This window comes from Porites lutea, chromosome 12, assembly GCF_958299795.1.
Source record: "Porites lutea chromosome 12, jaPorLute2.1, whole genome shotgun sequence".
In the NCBI taxonomy this organism is placed as follows: domain Eukaryota; kingdom Metazoa; phylum Cnidaria; class Anthozoa; order Scleractinia; family Poritidae; genus Porites; species Porites lutea.
This window is the reverse complement of record NC_133212.1, coordinates 18,110,790-18,129,338: the sequence shown is the minus strand read 5'-3', so window position 1 is coordinate 18,129,338 and position 18,549 is coordinate 18,110,790. Positions and strand designations below refer to the sequence as shown.

General features: G+C 40.4%; 1 protein-coding gene across 3 annotated transcripts in view; it reads left to right on the top strand.

Moving 5' to 3' along the window:
- Positions 1 to 16,828, top strand: part of LOC140953549 (tyrosine-protein kinase transmembrane receptor Ror-like) — a 47,671-nt gene extending 30,843 nt beyond the window's left edge. For all 3 annotated transcript variants that reach the window (XM_073402955.1, XM_073402954.1, XM_073402956.1), the window contains exons 4-13: positions 5,541 to 5,938; positions 7,367 to 7,687; positions 8,171 to 8,197; positions 8,543 to 8,570; positions 9,603 to 9,770; positions 11,965 to 12,209; positions 13,222 to 13,281; positions 14,202 to 14,411; positions 14,759 to 15,027; positions 15,849 to 16,828. In XM_073402955.1, the coding sequence (XP_073259056.1) occupies positions 5,541 to 5,938; positions 7,367 to 7,687; positions 8,171 to 8,197; positions 8,543 to 8,570; positions 9,603 to 9,770; positions 11,965 to 12,209; positions 13,222 to 13,281; positions 14,202 to 14,411; positions 14,759 to 15,027; positions 15,849 to 16,718 (2,596 nt within the window). In that variant the 3' untranslated portion in view covers positions 16,719 to 16,828. The remainder of the gene's footprint in view (positions 1 to 5,540; positions 5,939 to 7,366; positions 7,688 to 8,170; positions 8,198 to 8,542; positions 8,571 to 9,602; positions 9,771 to 11,964; positions 12,210 to 13,221; positions 13,282 to 14,201; positions 14,412 to 14,758; positions 15,028 to 15,848) is intronic.
- Positions 16,829 to 18,549: the final 1,721 nt, after the last annotated feature.

Genomic DNA, 18,549 nt, shown 5'->3' with positions numbered 1-18,549 from the left:
TAACGTAACTGCGACAAAACAAGTAAAGACATTGACCAGTTCTCGTGGGAAGATCTGTTTGCTTCAACTCCGATTAAAACGAACGGAAAAGAGAAAAACGTAAAAGAACATAGTGTCCACATTCATGTTAGGAGCTTTTAAGCTAACAAAGGTACTTATGAACTTCCTCTGAATGGTGTCAAATTACTGCTAAGGAGAAATTGCAGAGCACATTGTCACTCGGTACGGAACTAAATTGCTTTGAGATTAGCAGCAATCGTCAGTCCATGATTTTTTTTCCTTTCCAACTACTTTCTCGCGCTTTGCTTTCCGCTTTCACCGCCTTCTAGTTCAGACTTGATTTACAGCTGTTATTCGACTTTCTCCACAATATTTATCTTGAAGACAAAGAAAGTACATGTACTTTTCTTTACGAGTACTGTTTATTGCGCTGTGCAAAATAGTTCTAACTTTCGAGTGCACACTGTTAACTCCCTGGTGAAAGCTACTGAGAGTTTCTTTCGTTGTGTAGTATGTTCGAACACTGGCGATTGTGGATGATAATTCAGCAGTACTCTCGCGTACTTGTGTAGTTTATTACGCTCTAATGTGAAAAGGGGCTGTAACCTTTCGAGTCTCTAGATTAAATCCGTAATGAATTCGCATGACCTGCCCTGATTTCTCGAAGGACCATTGTCCAAGTGGTGTTAATGTTTAATCCCTAGAAATAAAGTAGTTTTGCAATGAAACTTATCAAGGCTACTGAGCAGTTTCTATGGTTCTGCATTGTTTTATCATGGTTCAGGTTGGTTCGGTCGGTAAGTAAAATCTTGAGGTGCGGGCACATGAAATAACAACACTTGCATCAGGTTTTTTTGCCGTGCCGCCTGCTTCTCTGTATCTTTCGAAACGACATTTCCTATTTTTAGTATTTGAAAGTGAAAAGTTATGATCTATCATCGTGAAACTATGTTGCTCTGTCATGTGGCCAAATGTACTTTTAATCCTATCTAACCATCCACAGAACAACAGAGACATAATCCTTTTTATGTTCATAACTTCAACTAAAGGTTTGTTAATCCGGAAGCCGTGAGATGTAAAGAGCAGTGTAAAAATTAAAATTGCTGCCAAGAAATTTACTGTCGCCAACGCGAAGCATCCATCTTCCGGTAAACGAAATAGCCACAAAAGATGTAAGTTAGGTTGTGAGCAGTTGTTGCTTCGTACGAGGAATAGAACTTCTATCTGTTAACGCATCTCCACAACTTTGCACTTAGACTTGAAATCAACTGATTCAGGAACTGAATCAGGCTTTCTTTCGAAGCTCAATATTTAAGATTAAACGTTCTCTTAAAGGATTCATCTATCCCAAACTTTGATTTGAAAAACAGCCGCAGCGAAGAATTTGTCGTGCAAGAATGTGATTCATTTCGGAGGAAAGAAGAACTTGACATGACGATATGTGGTTTAAGTTTGAGAGTGAGTACATGATGCGATTAAAAGCAATAAAAAAAACGTTAATGACCTGCAAAATAACAGCACGTACCCTTTGGAGGTAAATAAAGTTCGTCACCACAGTTAATGACATTACAAAATATATTTTTTAGTCGCCAGGTGACGGATACGGAAGTACCGTTTATAAGCTCTAGGCTTATACAACTTCCTAAAGGGTTTTTAGAAGTGCTTATAACCGGGGGCGGGGTGTGTTCGGCGCAGGGGGCGGGGGGAGGGGAGGTCATAACTGGACTGAAAAAAAGTGTTCTCGAAAACAAGCTATATAACAGTGCTGATCACAATCCATTTGGAATTTGATCACTTTCTTAGACTTCGCAACGTTTTAAAAAGTTGAGTTCATTTCAATACAAGCTAGATTGGGGGTTTAAATCTGGAGAACTTATAACCGGATGTAGTTTTTGATGGGAAGGGGGGGAGGGGTTATAGTTGGTGAGGGACTTGACCTATAATCGGAAGTTTACGATATTCTAAATTGGAAAGAGAATTTTTAATTGTCATTGCGTGTTATCAGAGACTCGGTTTTGACTCAGGCCTTTATGTAACGTCACAGTAACGCTGCATATTTCTCATACTAAATCGAAAGGCATTGTTTGTTACGTTTGGGTTCTGTGTCTGTAACGGTGCAAACTCTAAGTGGCATTTTGTTATTTTTCTGTAAGATTTGCACTGACTTTGGGAAGAATTATAAATTCTGAAAAAGAAACACTTGAAATCTTCGCCCTGTAGCTTTGATTTGATCTGGTGCAAACGCTTACGTACGAGGCCATCATGTCAGTGTATTACAAAGGGGAAGAAACACTTATGTATTACGAAATTATTAACGATTTCTATTCCGTAGGCGTAAGATTTGACCATCTTGTTTTGTAGGAACAGAACGTGGAACGGGAAAGTTTTGTCACTTACTTTCATACTAACAAATTATTTGTATGTTTATGTATAGGAAACTGACATTGTAGAAATTTCTGTCCAGCGATCCTTTTATTTGTGTACCAAAATTTTTTGATAATGTTTAAAAATCAAGAAAATCTTACGAATGAAAAAAAAAAATGGTTCGCGCGCGCGTGCACTCCCCTTACTAAATCTGAAGAAAAAGAGATACTGCTCGCAGTCTATTTATGAAGAGAATACCACGTTTTCTGTTCACCAACATGATGTTTCTTGTTTTGGTCATATGGGGGAATTCTTTCGTTGCTTTGAAGAATAAAGCGAAGCAAAACGTCTCCGTAAATTTTGAGTATACCTCATTGCTATCAAAAGTATGCTACAGCGGTTCTTAAATAGCAATCATAAACGGATTATAAGCTGGTTCGTGCCTCAAGAACTTCCTGGAGGGAAGCCCCTGTTGTGTGTTTATCTTTGTTTTAAGCAGACTTGGTATTATGAAGTCTTTTTTGCCCTCTGAAGAATACAGCTATGCAAAACTTCCCAGTGAATTTGGTAGTACAGTGGAACCCCGCCTTACGACCACCCCGTTTATAAGACCACCTCGTTATTACGGCCATATTCTTTCAACCCAAACGTAAAAACCATTGAGTCATTTTATTATTTTGAAGACCCCGTTAATGCGACCACCTCGTTATTACGACCAGGATTTTATGGCCCAACGGTGGTCCCATTAACGGCGTTCCACTGTATGCTTTAATGCTATCAAAAGTGTTCCACAGCGGCTCCAAAACAACATCCATAAGCAGATTATGAGAGCTGGTTCGTGCCTCAAGAACTTCCCGAAGTGAAGCTCCTCTTTCTTGTTTATCTTTGTGTTAATCAGGCCGGGACAGACTTGAGCATCTACCGAAGTCTCGGAATTAACAGAGAACAGCTTGTATGAAATTCCAGAGTATCCGCAATTTCTTTGCTTTAACAGCCAATCTGGGATAAACTTGCGAAACTTTCTTTTGTACCGTTTGGGTGAACTGTCGCCTTTGTTATTAGATTTCTAAAGAACATGGACTTAATTTCCGTTTGGGCAGAAAATAAGTGTGTTATCTTGGGTTAACAACCTTGTAGCATTGAATAATTATGGACGATTACCCCGAGCGATAAAGATTCTGGAATAATCAGTGCAACTCCAACAAAATACTGCTGTGCCTCAAAACATGTTTTAACAAACACTGATTAACATTGGTTTTTCAAAATTTTGAAAAGCTCGAGCGCTATGAAAGATTCTGTCTCGGCCAAGTGGGCAGTATTTGCGATCAAGCTGAGGTAGCTGCCAGTGTATCACTTATGTTATTTCTCGAGCTAAGATGTTCGTGGATGCCTCTTGAGATTATCTACATTTCTTTTAGTAGCAAATTCATATGTTTCTGTTTTCCAAACGACAAATCTTCTTTCGGCGGGGTTGTTGTTAGAATTATTGTTTAGTCTGATTTGGCCACTGGAGCACCTGTAAACAAGTTATGAAGTTAAGTGTATCCTCAACTTAAGCCTGTGTTGTGTTTTGTGTGTCCAATTTAACAACGTAATCCGTCCCAGAAGCTACTCGGATAAAGATTTTGTCGCACCGCAAACGTTATCTTACATCTTGTTAACTTAAATGTGAATACGTAATCCGCGTGACTTTAGGAGAGGCGGCGTCATATTTCTTTGTTATCTTGTTTTAATCCATAATAAAACATGCAAATAGTTATTTATAATTCGAAATTAAAGTTTTTTAAATTCTTGCTCTACTATTTGTATCAGTAGTTATCAACGATTATCATTTTCATAAGTTGTTTGTTTTCCCGTTTTTGTACTCTAAACGCAACGTAGAATGCAGAATGAGGTCACCAGCAGCCCCTCCACGCAACGATACCACGATGGCCACTTCTTAAGTCCCGGTGGATATGTAGTGGTTTAATTTTATCCTTGGTTTAAATTTAATTTCACTTTGTTTTAAATTCATTGTCATAGATTACCGCACCCTAAAACAGAGGGAAATAAAATTTCAATCAAGGATAGAATTGAACTACAACAGATACATTTACTCCTGTTTTTGATAAAGTCTTGCCATTGTCGAAAGATTTGTCAGTATCAAATCGTATTATTGCACTTAAGCGTACTTAATAGGCATCATTTATATGGAGAAAAGTTGACGTGGAAAAAAGCGTGACCCTTCCATCCGAGTCAGCTTTAGCGAACGTTTATATTGGGGAACAGGTTGACCCCTTTGCCCGTGCCAAGAGGTGAGAACCGTGTCGCCTTGACCGTGTTGACCCTGCTGGGCGACCCAAAGTGTTTATTTGGAGGGAAGGTGCCCCGGCTAGGAAGGTGATCCTACCATCGAAAAAAGGGGTCCCCTTGCTAGGTTTGATATGTTATACCGTAAAATTCAGAAAATAAGCACCCCCATGTATAAGCCCCTCCAAATATAAGCCCCCCAAGCTCGTAACGCAAAAACCCTCCGTTAAGTCGCCCCTCCGAATATAAGCCCCCCCCCCCCGGGGGGGGGGGGCTTGCAATTGGAATTTGCCCTCGAATACAAAGTAAAACAAAGCAAAAAATGGGAAATCTTCTTCCCACTACAAGCTAGTTCAATCGATTTTGAAACGCAAATTTCCCTCCGTACATAAGCCCCTCCAAAAATAAGCCCCTCAAAAAGGGCCTTTGAAAAATATAAGCCCCTGGGCTTATTTTCGGAATTTTACGGTAATAAGTGAACTTGCACAAGGGAACGGCAGAAGAAAGAGGACGGCAAACCTTGTAGTTTACGCAAGTAATAGCCTATCATACACACAAATGTTTAGCCTTCCTTTGCGTAAGCCCACTAATAACTGGCGTTTCATATATAACACAAAAAAAGTTGCTTTCACTTGTTTTGCAATTCGCCATTTGTACAACTCCCGCGATACATCTTGGGTTCCCCCAAAAGTTTGCATAAGCATTGTCTTCAATTTCTCTTGGGACCACTGTAACACCCAGAGGAAACCATAAACAAAGGTTAGGCAAAGTTTTGGGATGCAAAGAAGGTGTATTATGGGGATGTGCAAATTGCGAATACTCTAGTTTTTGATGTATTGCATAAAACGCTTTCCCATCTCTTTGATTCTTTCATTTCTCGTTTCCAGATTCTGTAAGCCGTACTCTGCTGGAGAACTATGCGAACCTTATCTCAAAGGTCAGCAGATATATGTCAATTTAGAACGCGGAAGCCAAGCAAGCCTGTCTGGAAAAGTGGAGCTTCAGTATGGGCTGTTGAAAAAGTTTGTGTCACCCGAATGCAAAGACTACGTGCTTCCTACATTGTGCAACTACGTATTTCCGCCTTGTGATCTTCCCTACACTGCCCCAAAGCCGAGGAGGTTTTGTCGAGATGATTGTATGATTCTACAGAATAATTTCTGTCGAGTAGAGTTTGAACGAGCGAGAAACTTCGAAAAAATTCAACATCTTCTGCCAGATTGTTCTAGCATGCCATCCGAGGGGGCCCCTGGTTATAACACGTGTATCCGAGTTGTTCCGCCAGGTATGTAGACTGTGAATACGGTAAACCACCCGGTTAATACCCTGGTCTTATTCATCTTCATAAGGGGGTTTTGGAAGGCTTATAAACGAAGGGGCGTACGCGTATATTCGAGGAGGGATTGTAACCGAAAAAGAAAAAGCGCTCTGAAACAAGATATGGCAGTGCACGTTTTGTATTTACTGGGTTTTGATGTGTAGTTCCAGAAAATATCCATACCCCCCCCTCTTCCACCCAAAAGGAGGGCAATTTTGCTTTAGGGCCCCCCCACCCTGGAATTTTCATTTAAAGGGGTGCGCGTCGAGCAACTCTTACGCCTCCTTCGTGCTCTCCAAACTTCCCGCGTGCTCAACATGTCGACATACGCACAGCTGAAGCATGAACTAATTGTTAATTCGAAGGGGAGATAAAATACCACCAACCAATCAAAACTCACGCCTGTCCACCCAAACAATCCCAGAAATCGTTGCGCAAAAGCTTAAACCCATTCCCCTTGTAGCTTCTGAAGTAGGGAATTCGACAAGGGTAGAGGACAGAGAACGCGGTTTTGGGTGTTAAGGAATCTCTGTTTCTTATGGGGAAATCTCTATTCCTTATGGTGAAGTCTAGTTCTTGTGGGAAAATCTCTGTTTCTTATGGGGAAATCTCTATTCAGCTCGTGTCGCAGCAGAGTTGCAAAACAAGTTGCAAGTTTCTTGTTGCCCGTTTTACTGTAGCTTAAGTTCTTTGGTCATTCTTTGACATTTTTTCCGGGGGGAAAGGGGGGGTCCAGTAGGGGAGAAAGGGTCAAAGTAAGCACATTTTAAAACGGATGGTTGTGCACTTTGAAAAAGAAGCTTATTGCTGGTTTGCACGTAACGTCTTAGCAGCCATTTCGGTGGTCAAGAACAAAATCGTTTCTGTAGTGTCATCTGGGAAGTAAACTCCATTTTCATTTAAATTTTTTCAAATAATTTTTGTTGTATTGACCATCAACGTGGCCGCCATATCACGTTGTTGCAAACCGAGAATAGAGTACTAAAGTGTGACGTCATAAAAATGAAATTTCTGAAATTATGGGATTTGTCAGGATATTCTGAAAGAACAATGTCCAAGAGGCCTACTTGCCAAAAATGAACATTTCGGGGCAAATTGTCTCTTGAGATCGTAGCCCGATTATACTCGGAAAACTCCATACAAACCCTTCTAATTGTTTTTTGGGTCGACCCAAAAAAAGTTTAGAAGGGTTTGTATGGAGTTTTCCAAGCATAACTGGGCTATGATCTCCGAGACAATTTGCCCCGAAATGCTCATTTTTGGTAAGTAGGCCTCTTGGACATTGTTCTTTCAGAATATCCTGACAAATCCCATAATTTCAGAAATTTCATTTTTATGACGTCATCACTTTAGCACTCTATAGCGTATCACATTTCTTTGTTCGTTTGTTTGCAGAAAAGCGACCAAAATTTAAAGTATCCTTGGATGATATCACCATGTTCGAAACGAAACCTGTCATCTTTAAATGTAGACTCAGCTCCAAAAATTTGAAGACCAACATCACGTGGTACAAAGACCAGCAACGTATTCGAGACCATAAGAATTTCAAGATATCAAATTTCCGTTGGGGATCAAGGCTGAAGATCCGAAGAGCCAGGGTAGGGGATGCTGGGGTTTATCGGTGTGAAGTGGAAGGTCCTGGAGGAATGGTTACCGCGCAGGCGCAGTTGAAAATAAATAAGTTGGACCCACCTGAGCGCACTCAGACTACCACAAGTAAGGTTTTAATTTTTTTCTCCCGACAATGTTTAAATCGCCTCATTTACTACGAAATTGACGTCGGCTTTAGAAGAAATTCACTTAATAAGTCAATATGAAAATCGAAAATAATCTGGGCCAAGTTGTTCAAATGCGGCTTAGCGCTAACCCGGGGTTAAATTTTAACCCGGGTTTCTTTTTCTTTTTACCAAAAGCACTCTCTCAGATAATTTTCTCTATTTTTTTAGCATATCCAATCATCAAATTGTAGGCAAAGAGAATTCAACTGAATTGGCTTTTTAAGCTCTCATATCTGAGTTCAAAATTTGTACTAACCCTGGTCTATCTTAAATCTGGGAAACATTTTGGCGAAATTTATTAATATTTGTAGATGTAACCTGCGATCAGGCGTTTTAGGGAAGAAGGACCGCCTGTCACTGTAGATCATGCTCAACCTTATCCAATAATTACTAATTATTATGTTTTCTTTATTTTCTTTAGCAAAAATCAGCGAATCGACCACAGAAGGTAAGGATTCCGTTTTGCGGTTTGGCTTCGGTGAAGCCGAAGCGATCAATAGTGGTAAGGTGCTGGTCATGCAAACGTTAAAACGATTTCAGCTAAAATAGTCACAGGCTATTCACATCGTGATTAGTCAGATCATAGGATTTCATCAACAAACCCAGAACAGAAGTTAGAATCGCCGTGTACAGCATATTAAACAGTACCAGGGAAAGTTTTTCTTAGTTCCTATTGTCACGCTACGGGGTTCATCCATTAGCCTTGTAGAGCCTGAAAACGTTACATTACGTGTGAAACACCTTTTAACTGCTAGGGTAATGAAATGCGATCTTTTTTTTTATGTCGTTACAGTTACACCTGTTATTAAAGAAACTACAGGGTAAGTTTTCACCTTAATATTGTTATTACACCTAAAGTACTTATAATTCGGGTTTTGGATTCGAACCTCTTACGACGTCACTGTACTTTAAACAGAAGACAACTACCAGGAAAAGCTACTGAGCGGTAGTATGTAACACTGCACTGATTTGAATGGAGTCTTAGTGTCAACATTGTCTCCACACTGTCTCAACATTGTCAACACTCAACACCGTGATATCGTCGCAATATTGTTTCGTCCTTGTCTTAACACTGTCTCAGCTCAGTTGTTTCCATACTGTCTTAAAATTGTCACAATACTGTCTCGATATCGTCTCAATACTGTCTTAACAATACTGTCTTGACAATGTCTCAATACGGTATTAGCGCTATCCCAACATTGTCCCTACAGTACATCAACGATGTAGCAATATTTTCCTGAGGTTCTCTTCTAGCCTGCGAACGGCAGACGTCTCTCCTCGCCCATCGCCGCTGAGGGACGTTTCACGAGAAGGAACGTCTGCGACTCATCGACAGAAATTCCATGCTGATGACGTAAATGAATGTTTACATAACAAATCCGGTAGTCATGGGGTTCCAAATGCAAATTTGTTCAATTTTACGTTTCTCCTGGTCGATTTTGGTAAAGTGTTGTGTTGATCTGCGAACGAGCTCCAACAAAACTCAAATGCTTCTTTTAGAGGAGACTATATTCCACAAATATTGATTGTTTTGTTAGAGATTCATCGCGTTTACATTTGACCTTTGCGGCCTTTTGTCTTTTGTCTGTCATTAATAAACAATAACTAAAACAATGAAACTACTCAGTCGACCAATCAGCGCTTCTGACCGGATTCCGGACAGATTTTGCGTCATCAGTATGGAATTTCTGTCGCTGAGTAGCAGACGTTTCTCCTCGCGAAACGTCCTTCAGCGGCTATGAGCAAGGAGAAACGTCTGCCGTTCGCAGGCTAGTTCTCTTCAATTTATACAAAATCAGAGAAATCAGAAACGTTTCGAAACGTTGCAATTTATATCTGTTCCTTTGTTATAGAACACTTTCTTCGTATGGCTTGTGCGAACCCTACCGAGGCAACGCATGCGCAGAGTTCATTGGCAACGAAAGCGTTTGGGTTGAGTTCCCCGGACAACAGCAGCTCATAGAAAGGAAACTGGGAGAGGCTCTAAGCTTCATAAAACCGGCCGATCAGTTCTCTGAGAAGTATGTTACAGTTTTTCCTTCCCCTAACTAGACTTGCTACAACCTGACCTCTCATAATAAGTTCTTAAAAGCGAGTGAAGCGAGTTTTCATGAGGTCGCGCAGCGTCGCGCGGTCAAATGGCATAACCAAACTGGAAAAAAAGTAAAAGACTTCTAGAAAGTCTATCTCCAAAGATGTTTTCTTTTTATTTCAAGAGGTCAAATTCAAATTCATGAAAAAAAAAACCCAATAATAATACCATTTTACGTGGCCGCGCCATATATTTTATATATTTGTGTATTGATAAGCATGTACGAAGTACATTCAAGGAAGCTCAACGTTAGGACACGGGGTCCACTACAAAGTGGACCTCCTCAACAAAGGGTGGATTTCTCCTTGGAGGACTCAAAAGTTAGAAACCTGTATGGGCTTTACAGAGAGGTTTCACTTAAAATGGTAAAACCATGAGGTTTTGTTAACAGGCTCAAAAGTTGAAGACTACATACTAAATGAATAGCACCATGTGAGAGTACGGCTGAAGAGGTTTCATTTCAATGGTAACACCATAGGATTTTCGCCCACACACCCAAAAGTGAGAACCACCTTGCAAGACTACATCATTCACTCTGAAAGTCCAGTAAAAGGGTTAACAGAATGAAAAGTTTTATATCGTGTGTTTAAGAGGTTGCGTCACGGCTGTCTACAATGGAGGACAAAATTCTTAGGACAATTAACACGATCTGCCTTAATTTTTCCCCCTTTGCCCCTCTCCCCTAAGCAATGTTGTAGTTTGTGCACCCCTGTACACTTTACCCTGTCCTAAAAGTGTTTCTTCATCCCAACATTGTTTAAGGGGGGAGGGGAGGGCCAGTCGCGGCATCCAAGTGGTTAGAGAAGTGTACATTATGCTACATCTGAATATTTGATAAGTTAAGGATGTGGAAGGAAGGTTTTCCATAACCGTTCCAAGGATTTGTGTCCTCCATTGTAGGTCATTTTGCGGTTAATACTTTTAGTTATTGTTAAAACAATTATTGAATGAGGCTGAGTCTCATCTCAAGAATTATGGAGATCTCGGAGGGTGTTATCCGCCTCGGCCGAAAACACCCTCCGAGATCTTCATAATTCTGCAGATGATACGAAAGCAAAATTCAATATTTTTTTCTTATTCATTTAAAATAATTCCTAGTTTAAAAACAAGCTAAAACATGCTTACCTTCATCGATGTTAAGTTCGTCTTTGATAGTGCTTGTTAATCGGCAAGTTTAGGGTTGTTCAGCCCCGCAAATATTCTCCAAGTAGCAGATGTCATCCGTCGAGTTGTCTTCCTGCTGTTCTTGTTATGTTTTTAGCCCATAGTTCGCCCATCTCGTGCTCGTGAAACAAGTGAAATGTTGCACCGTTTTTGTACTCACCACGAAAACAACTCAACCTCGTCCCCAAGTCTTCTCGGTTAACAGTCCAATAATCTGGCAATTTTGCTGCACGATTGACGTCATCAGTTCGATGTTGCAAAATTCTTCCAAGTGTGATCAAGAGTAGCTGGTTATGTTGAATTATGCGTGTGATTTTAGCCAATCAGAAACGGAGAAATATTTTGAATGAATAATAATGCCAGCTACACGTCCTTATTCGCTATGAAACTTACGAAATAATACTTGTGAATGACAAAACCACAGCTTCGAGTCAAACAGATGTGTCTTCCAAGCATTATAATTAACAAACCTTCTACCCAACGTTAAAAACAACTCAAGTGAATTTTGACAAACTGTCGTCGTGGTTTATTAAAGGGACTGTGTCACGGCAGTCCAGTTCATTTTGTTTAATTTTGCCAATTACTCGCCCTCAATCGCTATGGAACTTAAGGTAAGCAAAGAAATTACATGTAAATGACAAAATCAGAGATCCGTGACAAAAAAATATGTTTCCTGAGCATTATTTTTGAAGTTGCAAGCAGCAGGGATCAACTTTGAAAAACTGTTAGGCTGAACAGTTTTTGAAAAACCATAATTTCAATCCCTTTCAATCTTCTTCAGTTTTGCCCATCCGTGGCATCTGTTGTTTCTGTTATCTTATTTTAACCTTCCTTTAAAGTTTTAAGCGGTTATTTTTATGTTTCTCTTAATTTAATGGGCATTTTGTAATTTTCTAATTTGGCTGAATTTCGTGACACAGCTCCTTTAAGCTTTCAATTATTTCCGTATTAATTTACAGCTGTACGAAATATGGCATACCTGGGATGTGTTTTCACATCTTCCCCACCTGTGATCCACTGACGCGGGATGCTAAACCGCGGTTATGTCGCGAAGACTGCAATGCATTGTTCAAGGACGTTTGCTTGGTTGAGCTACAGTTTGCAGCATTTGACCCAACTTTTAATAAAGTTTTACCCGACTGTTCAGCTCTGCCCAAGAATGGTAGCAAAGATCATTCCTACTGTAAATCGATTGGCATCCCAGGTAGGTAATCTTTGTATCCAAATACAAATTCTCCAGACCCATATTAATACATTTCCTTAAAGAATTAGGTGTGAGAATTTCTTTGAAGATCAAAGCATTTTTCATGAGCTGATATCTTTATTAGTTCTCACAACAATTTTTTCGTGAGTAACAATAATAACAGGCCCAGAAGTCTTTGCGAAAGTTAACTCGACCCAGTTTCCTCATGTTTCTTAAGTGGCAAATTGTCCGTTGAGCTGCCGAAGGGACTTCAAGATCCGAAGACGTGACAGCAGCGAAAACGTCGCTTAAAGAGTGAATTTACGTTCTTTTAGCCTTTATCGCGACTATTCATAACCACTTACTTTGTCAAATGTAGGCGAACCCTCCTGGAGTTGAATTCCTAAGAACCATGTCCAAGTTCAGAAAGAGAAATAAAATTTCGTCGTCGGTTGTTTGGATCCCCATAAAACGTTAAATCAGGTTTTTTCATGTCGTAGTCGTGAAAAAACGACAACGAAATGTGAAAAAAACCGTGATGCACGTGCAAAGTTGTTGTTTTTTGACGTTCTTGTTTCCCCCTTTCCTCGGAAAGTCCCTATTTTGAGCCCTGCCGACGCGGCGATAAACCGGTCCAAATTTATTGAGGAGAATCCTCAAATGTAATGCTGTAAACCAAAAGTGACGTTGGGTATTGGGTATATTTTGTCTTATCACATTGAAAACCAGGACTGCAGTTAACATTTAACTCGTAAGTCTTTTTGTTGCAACATTCGCCAACGATCTGTTCATACGACCCAAGTAGCACTGGGAGACTATTTTACACTGCAGATTCACAGAAGTAGAAGTCTAAATACGGTGTAGCCTCCATTTATTGAACTCTATCGTGGCCAGGAATATTTTACCAAGAAAGTACTGCGCTGCAGATTTCACTGGAAGGGTCAGAGTCTGCTTTCCAAGAGTTTATACTTAACCATGTTAACACCAGGAGTCAAATTTTCTGATTCTGAGTCATGTTCCGTTTAATCTTTAGGACTAAAGACACGGACATCTTCTCCATCTAATACTCTAACTCCGCGCCCAGAAGTCAAAGGTCAGTAGAAAGCACGTGTACAAGTTGTGTTTGTGCCTTTTGTAAAAGACGCGGCTGTGTCAGACAGCTGCGAATTCGTAAAAATTAGAGACTTTTGTGCTCTTGTGTTTTCCATTGTACTACCTTAAAAAAAGCATCATTTCGATTCATGGGTCTCACACGGCCGAAGCCTATTCAAAACAACAAAAAAAACCTCCATGAAGCAAAATAATGATAGTGAATTCTGTAGGAATTTCTGTCGTGTCCCTTGATATCGTTGAATTACATGCTAGTTACATGTCTCTTTATCCATTGTATCACCGACAGTTGTCCCAGACAATCTCACTCCAATAAACACTTCTTTTATAGTCTTCTCTCTTATAAACTCCTACCCTGCAAACAGAGGTTTTTCTCTTTCATGGCTTTTAACGTTTACGAAGTCGTTCGCGTGGCTTGCTTGTCGCGTAAACCAACTAGTCAACTTGCTCGCAGGGTAATAAACTCCTCATGCCCCACACATTAGGGCCATTTATACGGGGAAAAATAAGACGCGTCTTACACAAGACGCGTCTTAAATAAGACGCGAACTGTACTATTTATACGAGCATGTCTTATCTAAGACGAGAACAGCTCGTATAAATGGTTCGCGTCTTATTTCTGTTCTGAAGAGGTTTCATTTGAATGGTAATACCATAGGATTTCATCAACAGATTCAAAAGTTAGTACTTCATACTAAATAAATAGTACCATGTGAAAGTACTGCTGAAGAGGTTTCATTTGAATGGTCACACGGCGGAATTTTGTCCAGGGGTTCAAAAGTTAGGACCACCCTACAAGACTTCATCGTTCAGTATGGGGCGGGGGGGGGGGGGGGGGGGGGGGGTGAAAGGTTTAAGAAAACGCCTCTCTCTAAACCAACTGAATCTCTCTCTTTCCTTTAGACCAGTCTTGCTACAACGGTACTGGCGAAATGTACTTTGGGCGGGCGAATGTGAGCTCATCTGGGGGACTCTGCCGTCTGTGGCCTGAAATGGACCCACCAGTGCATAACTACTGCCGTAACCCGGGTGGTGTCCGCGCTAGTCCGTGGTGTTATGTTGGAGTGGGCGATGAAAAAGAATTTTGTGACATCGAGAAGTGCGCGGAGATTGGTGAGTGAGACGAATAATTCTGCCCATGTTATGAGTGTGGAAGGAAAGGAACGAAGGAAATTTGAAAAGCTGACATTTCGCGCGAAACCTTACAGAGCGAAACAAGGAATTAAGGATAGTGTGGCTTATATATCGATAATATTAAACTGATACTCGGCTGCGAAGGTTGACTGCTACTTTGTTTGATGTTGAATCTACTAAAATCCTAAAATCTTCGTCGTGTTGTATAGTAAGTTACTCAATGGTTGGACCCTCGCGAAACGGTTTGTGTAAGATTTTATGGAACATAAAATTAAGTGTTTCCAATGGAACCAGCTTTTAACGGTAGATTATTTTCTTATGTTTAGGCGAGCCAGGAAAAACCGGAAGGCAACAGCCGCAAGGGCGACCAGTCGCGCGAACCATCTACGTCATTTCCGCTATCATGGCAGTCCTTATTGTGGCCTTTCTGTCAATCATCGTGTACCTCAAGGTACAACACAGGAAGGGCGCACTTCCGCAAGGTGACCAAGCCTCTTCCGGTTCTATCTCTAAAAGTACCCAGAGTACATTGCAGCAGCCTAGCTTTGATTTGAAGCAAAGCATCACTGAAATCAAGTCTTGTGTGTTCAATCAGGTTAGGGTCTTTTTTCAGTTACTTGACTCCCGATTAACTTACTAGTTACAATGGAAATATAAGAAATTAAAGTATCCAAACTCTGAAAATGAAATCAAATAAAAAAAAATCATCTTCTCCATGAAGGCTCACGATTTTGGGCGCCAACATAAGAGATTGCCCTATTTTTTAAATTAATTTTTTCTTTCTCATGTATTCTTTAAGCTATAGGCTCAAAAGTTTGTCCCCTTTTTGCTCTGTTATAGACCTTTCCTGGATACCTAGACTGCAAAACAGTCGGTTCTTTTCTCAAAATCGGTTTAGTGTAGCTTAAGAGTTTTCTCACACGCGCGAAGCGCGCGATCCTCACGCTTGAGGCGAGAGGAAATTTATTTTTAGTGTCTCTCCCCAGTCTCCCTCCAGACCCTTTGTGTGACTGCTCGCGCGTACTTGAGTGCGCAAAAATACGGACTGTTTTGCAATCTACTGGATACCATTCCAGTGAACAACCCCCCGGGGCACTCCCCATAATAGCCTGTTTTCTTGCTATGCCTTTCAACAAACCACAAGAAACATCCTCAATGGCTAATGATAGTCTTAAAGTACAAAGCTGGGCCTTTTCTTGGAACTCAATTGATGCGAAGATAAGATTTAGCTTTTGGAAAGATAGCAATAGTGTGACTTAACCTCTTCAGGTAACGGTGGTCATTTTCTCGAAGCCAGTTGAAGAGATAAGAACGAAGGGGCGCAGTGAGGACTGACTTGCTAAAACAATGACTAGTAACCAAGCGTAAAATCATAGGATGATGCGATTAAAATAATTTTCCGTTGAACTTTTGCAGAATAACGCCGAGGTAAATCATGGAAAAGTCATGTTTCTTGAGGCTCTTGGTGAAGGAGGATTCGCTAAAGTCTGTAAAGGCTCCTTGATTAAAATGGACTCTGAAATGTCTGGTGTAGAGATCGCCATTAAGCGGCTCAAAAGCGATGTGCCGCCAGCTGCAATCGAGAACTTTAAAAAGGAGACTACTATACTGGCAAATCTTCAAGATATCAATATCTTGTGCCTTATTGGCGTGTCAACTGGCGAAGAACCCCGATTCATGATCTTTGAGTACTATACTGATATTGATCTTAATCGCTTCTTATTGGATAACGCCTCCAAGCTGTCTGGAACAATACCATGCGATCTCAGCGAATACAATGTTCTATTGGACTTCGCTTTGCAGATCGCTTCTGGAATGGACTTTTTAGTGGAACATAAGTTCGTTCACCGAGATCTCGCCGCCCGGAACTGTTACGTCACCGAAGACAACATCGTGAAGATTTCTAACCTTGGCATCGGGAGTTACAAATACCCCAGGGATTACTCTTGGGTTCACAGCAGTGCACTACTTCCGGTGCGATGGATGGCCCCGGAAGCACTCAACTCATTGCATTTTACGCACCAAACGGATGTCTGGTCATACGGGGTCCTCCTCTGGGAACTTTATACCTACGGCTGCCATCCCTATGCCGGGTATTCCAATCAAGAAGCCATTGAGCAGATTAGGAGTCTGCAATTGCTCTCTTGCCCCGATGATTGCCCCGCTCGGATGTTCGGGTTGATGCGGGAGTGTTGGGAAGAAAGCCCTTCGGATAGACCTCCATTTTCCGAGACTTGTTCGCGTTTGCGAGAATGGGCCGGCGATTCTATCGCGGAGAGCCATTAGTTTCTACAGAAGCATACAGTACAAAAAAATGCCGGTCAAAGATGAAAGGTCCACTCAGCCTTTGTAGCGTTGGACGCATACGCATCGCTGGCGGTGACGTGATCGTTGACGTGATCGTTGACGTGATCGTTTACAAAAGATCGTCTATCAATTTATTATCACCAACTTTCAGCTCCCGTCGTTAGATAGGGAGAGAATAGCTACTTATTTAATAGTTTTCTCGCTTGATAACTGCTCAAAGGACGTAAACGTGAAATCCAACCAAGATCCAACCTAAAGATAAGCCAGTCGGCACAATATCACTCGGAAAAACGCTCTGGCCTGTGTTCAAGTGTATTTCGGGGTTGAGGTTTATGCTTGCTATGGAGTCTAGAAAGCACTTGAGCATACATCATCATTTAATATGCCAAATTTAAGACGTATTCTGTAGGTAATACGCCATTAAAACAATATTATAACGAACAATTATTTACCAAACCAAAGATAGTAAAGTTTTGCATGGAATAAGGATCGAAAATATCTTGTGTACAATAATAGTTTTTGTGAATACCAAACCGTTTTTCCGGGGGAAAAAAGCAATTCTCCCAGGTTATTTTTCCACAACATATTTATTTAAAACTCTTGTAAACGCAATTAAAAGATCACCCTTATTCAGGGTGTACTTTATTTTAACTTAAAATAGAACAATTCTATTGTTTACCAGAATTTTTTAGCAGACTGCGATCATTACATCTTTTAACACGAATCACGCGAGAGACAGTGTCCTGTTTCTCCGCGTGTTTTACCCGTAAAGATAGTTGAATCGTAGCCCAGAATTATTGTAATGTATATATTTGTTTTAGCACAATTTCTCTTATGAATAATAAGCGTTAACCCTCTAAGTCTTAAAAAGGATCAAAATCAATTTTCTCCTCACAATATTCACACATCATTAAAAGAAAGGTTACGAGAATTTAACTATAATCATCTTAAGAAATATTCTTTGATCTTTTGTCAAATTCTCTCGACTAATTCCTTGTGAAATGTTTGGAGATGAAACTGGAGAAATCATGTGTGGATATCCGAGTTTAAATTGTAAAATGAGTTACACGATAAATGTAAAGCATTTTGAATGGGCCATGTCCTTGTGGTTTCCAGAACCCTCGCTTTCCAACTGAGGTCAAGTGCGAAACTGTTCCACCGTACTCACTCTTGTTTTAAAAAGAGGTTTGAAGCAACTCGGAATATGTCTATGATCTCTTTGTATGATCGTGTTTTTTGTAATCATTATCTTTTGTAAAACATGTTAAGGTATTTTTTATTGGCATGGTAGAGTTGTATCATATTCTATTTAATTTCACGTTAAGTTGGCTTGTTTATAGTTCTTAGCAGGAACACTGAATTTAGTGCCCAGTTTCCTCGACGAAAGCGTTTACAACAGCAGAGAAGGCACTGGAAGGACTTGATCGAACATAATTATGTAGCTCAGAATTGACTTTTCGACGTGTAATCATCACAAAGCAGATATCTGAATTACATACTACTTATTGTAATCATGAGTTGTTAACTTGCTTTCTGGTGGGATGTGCACCCTTGGGTTTTCTTTTGAAAACAATAGATGGTTTTCACAGTGACGTCATCAAATTGTAAAGTCAAAATAGCAAGGTTTTACTGAATTCTTATTCACACTAGGTTGAAGATAAACAAAACATAAGTCTTTGTACAAGTTTCCATTCCCGTAGCGTGTTTCATTTCGAAAATACAGCAATTTGAACTTCCGAGCTTTGACAGTGCGTCGCACCAAAATAGGAATGCTGTCTTGTTGAAAAAAAGTCTCTCCTCTTGAATTTCA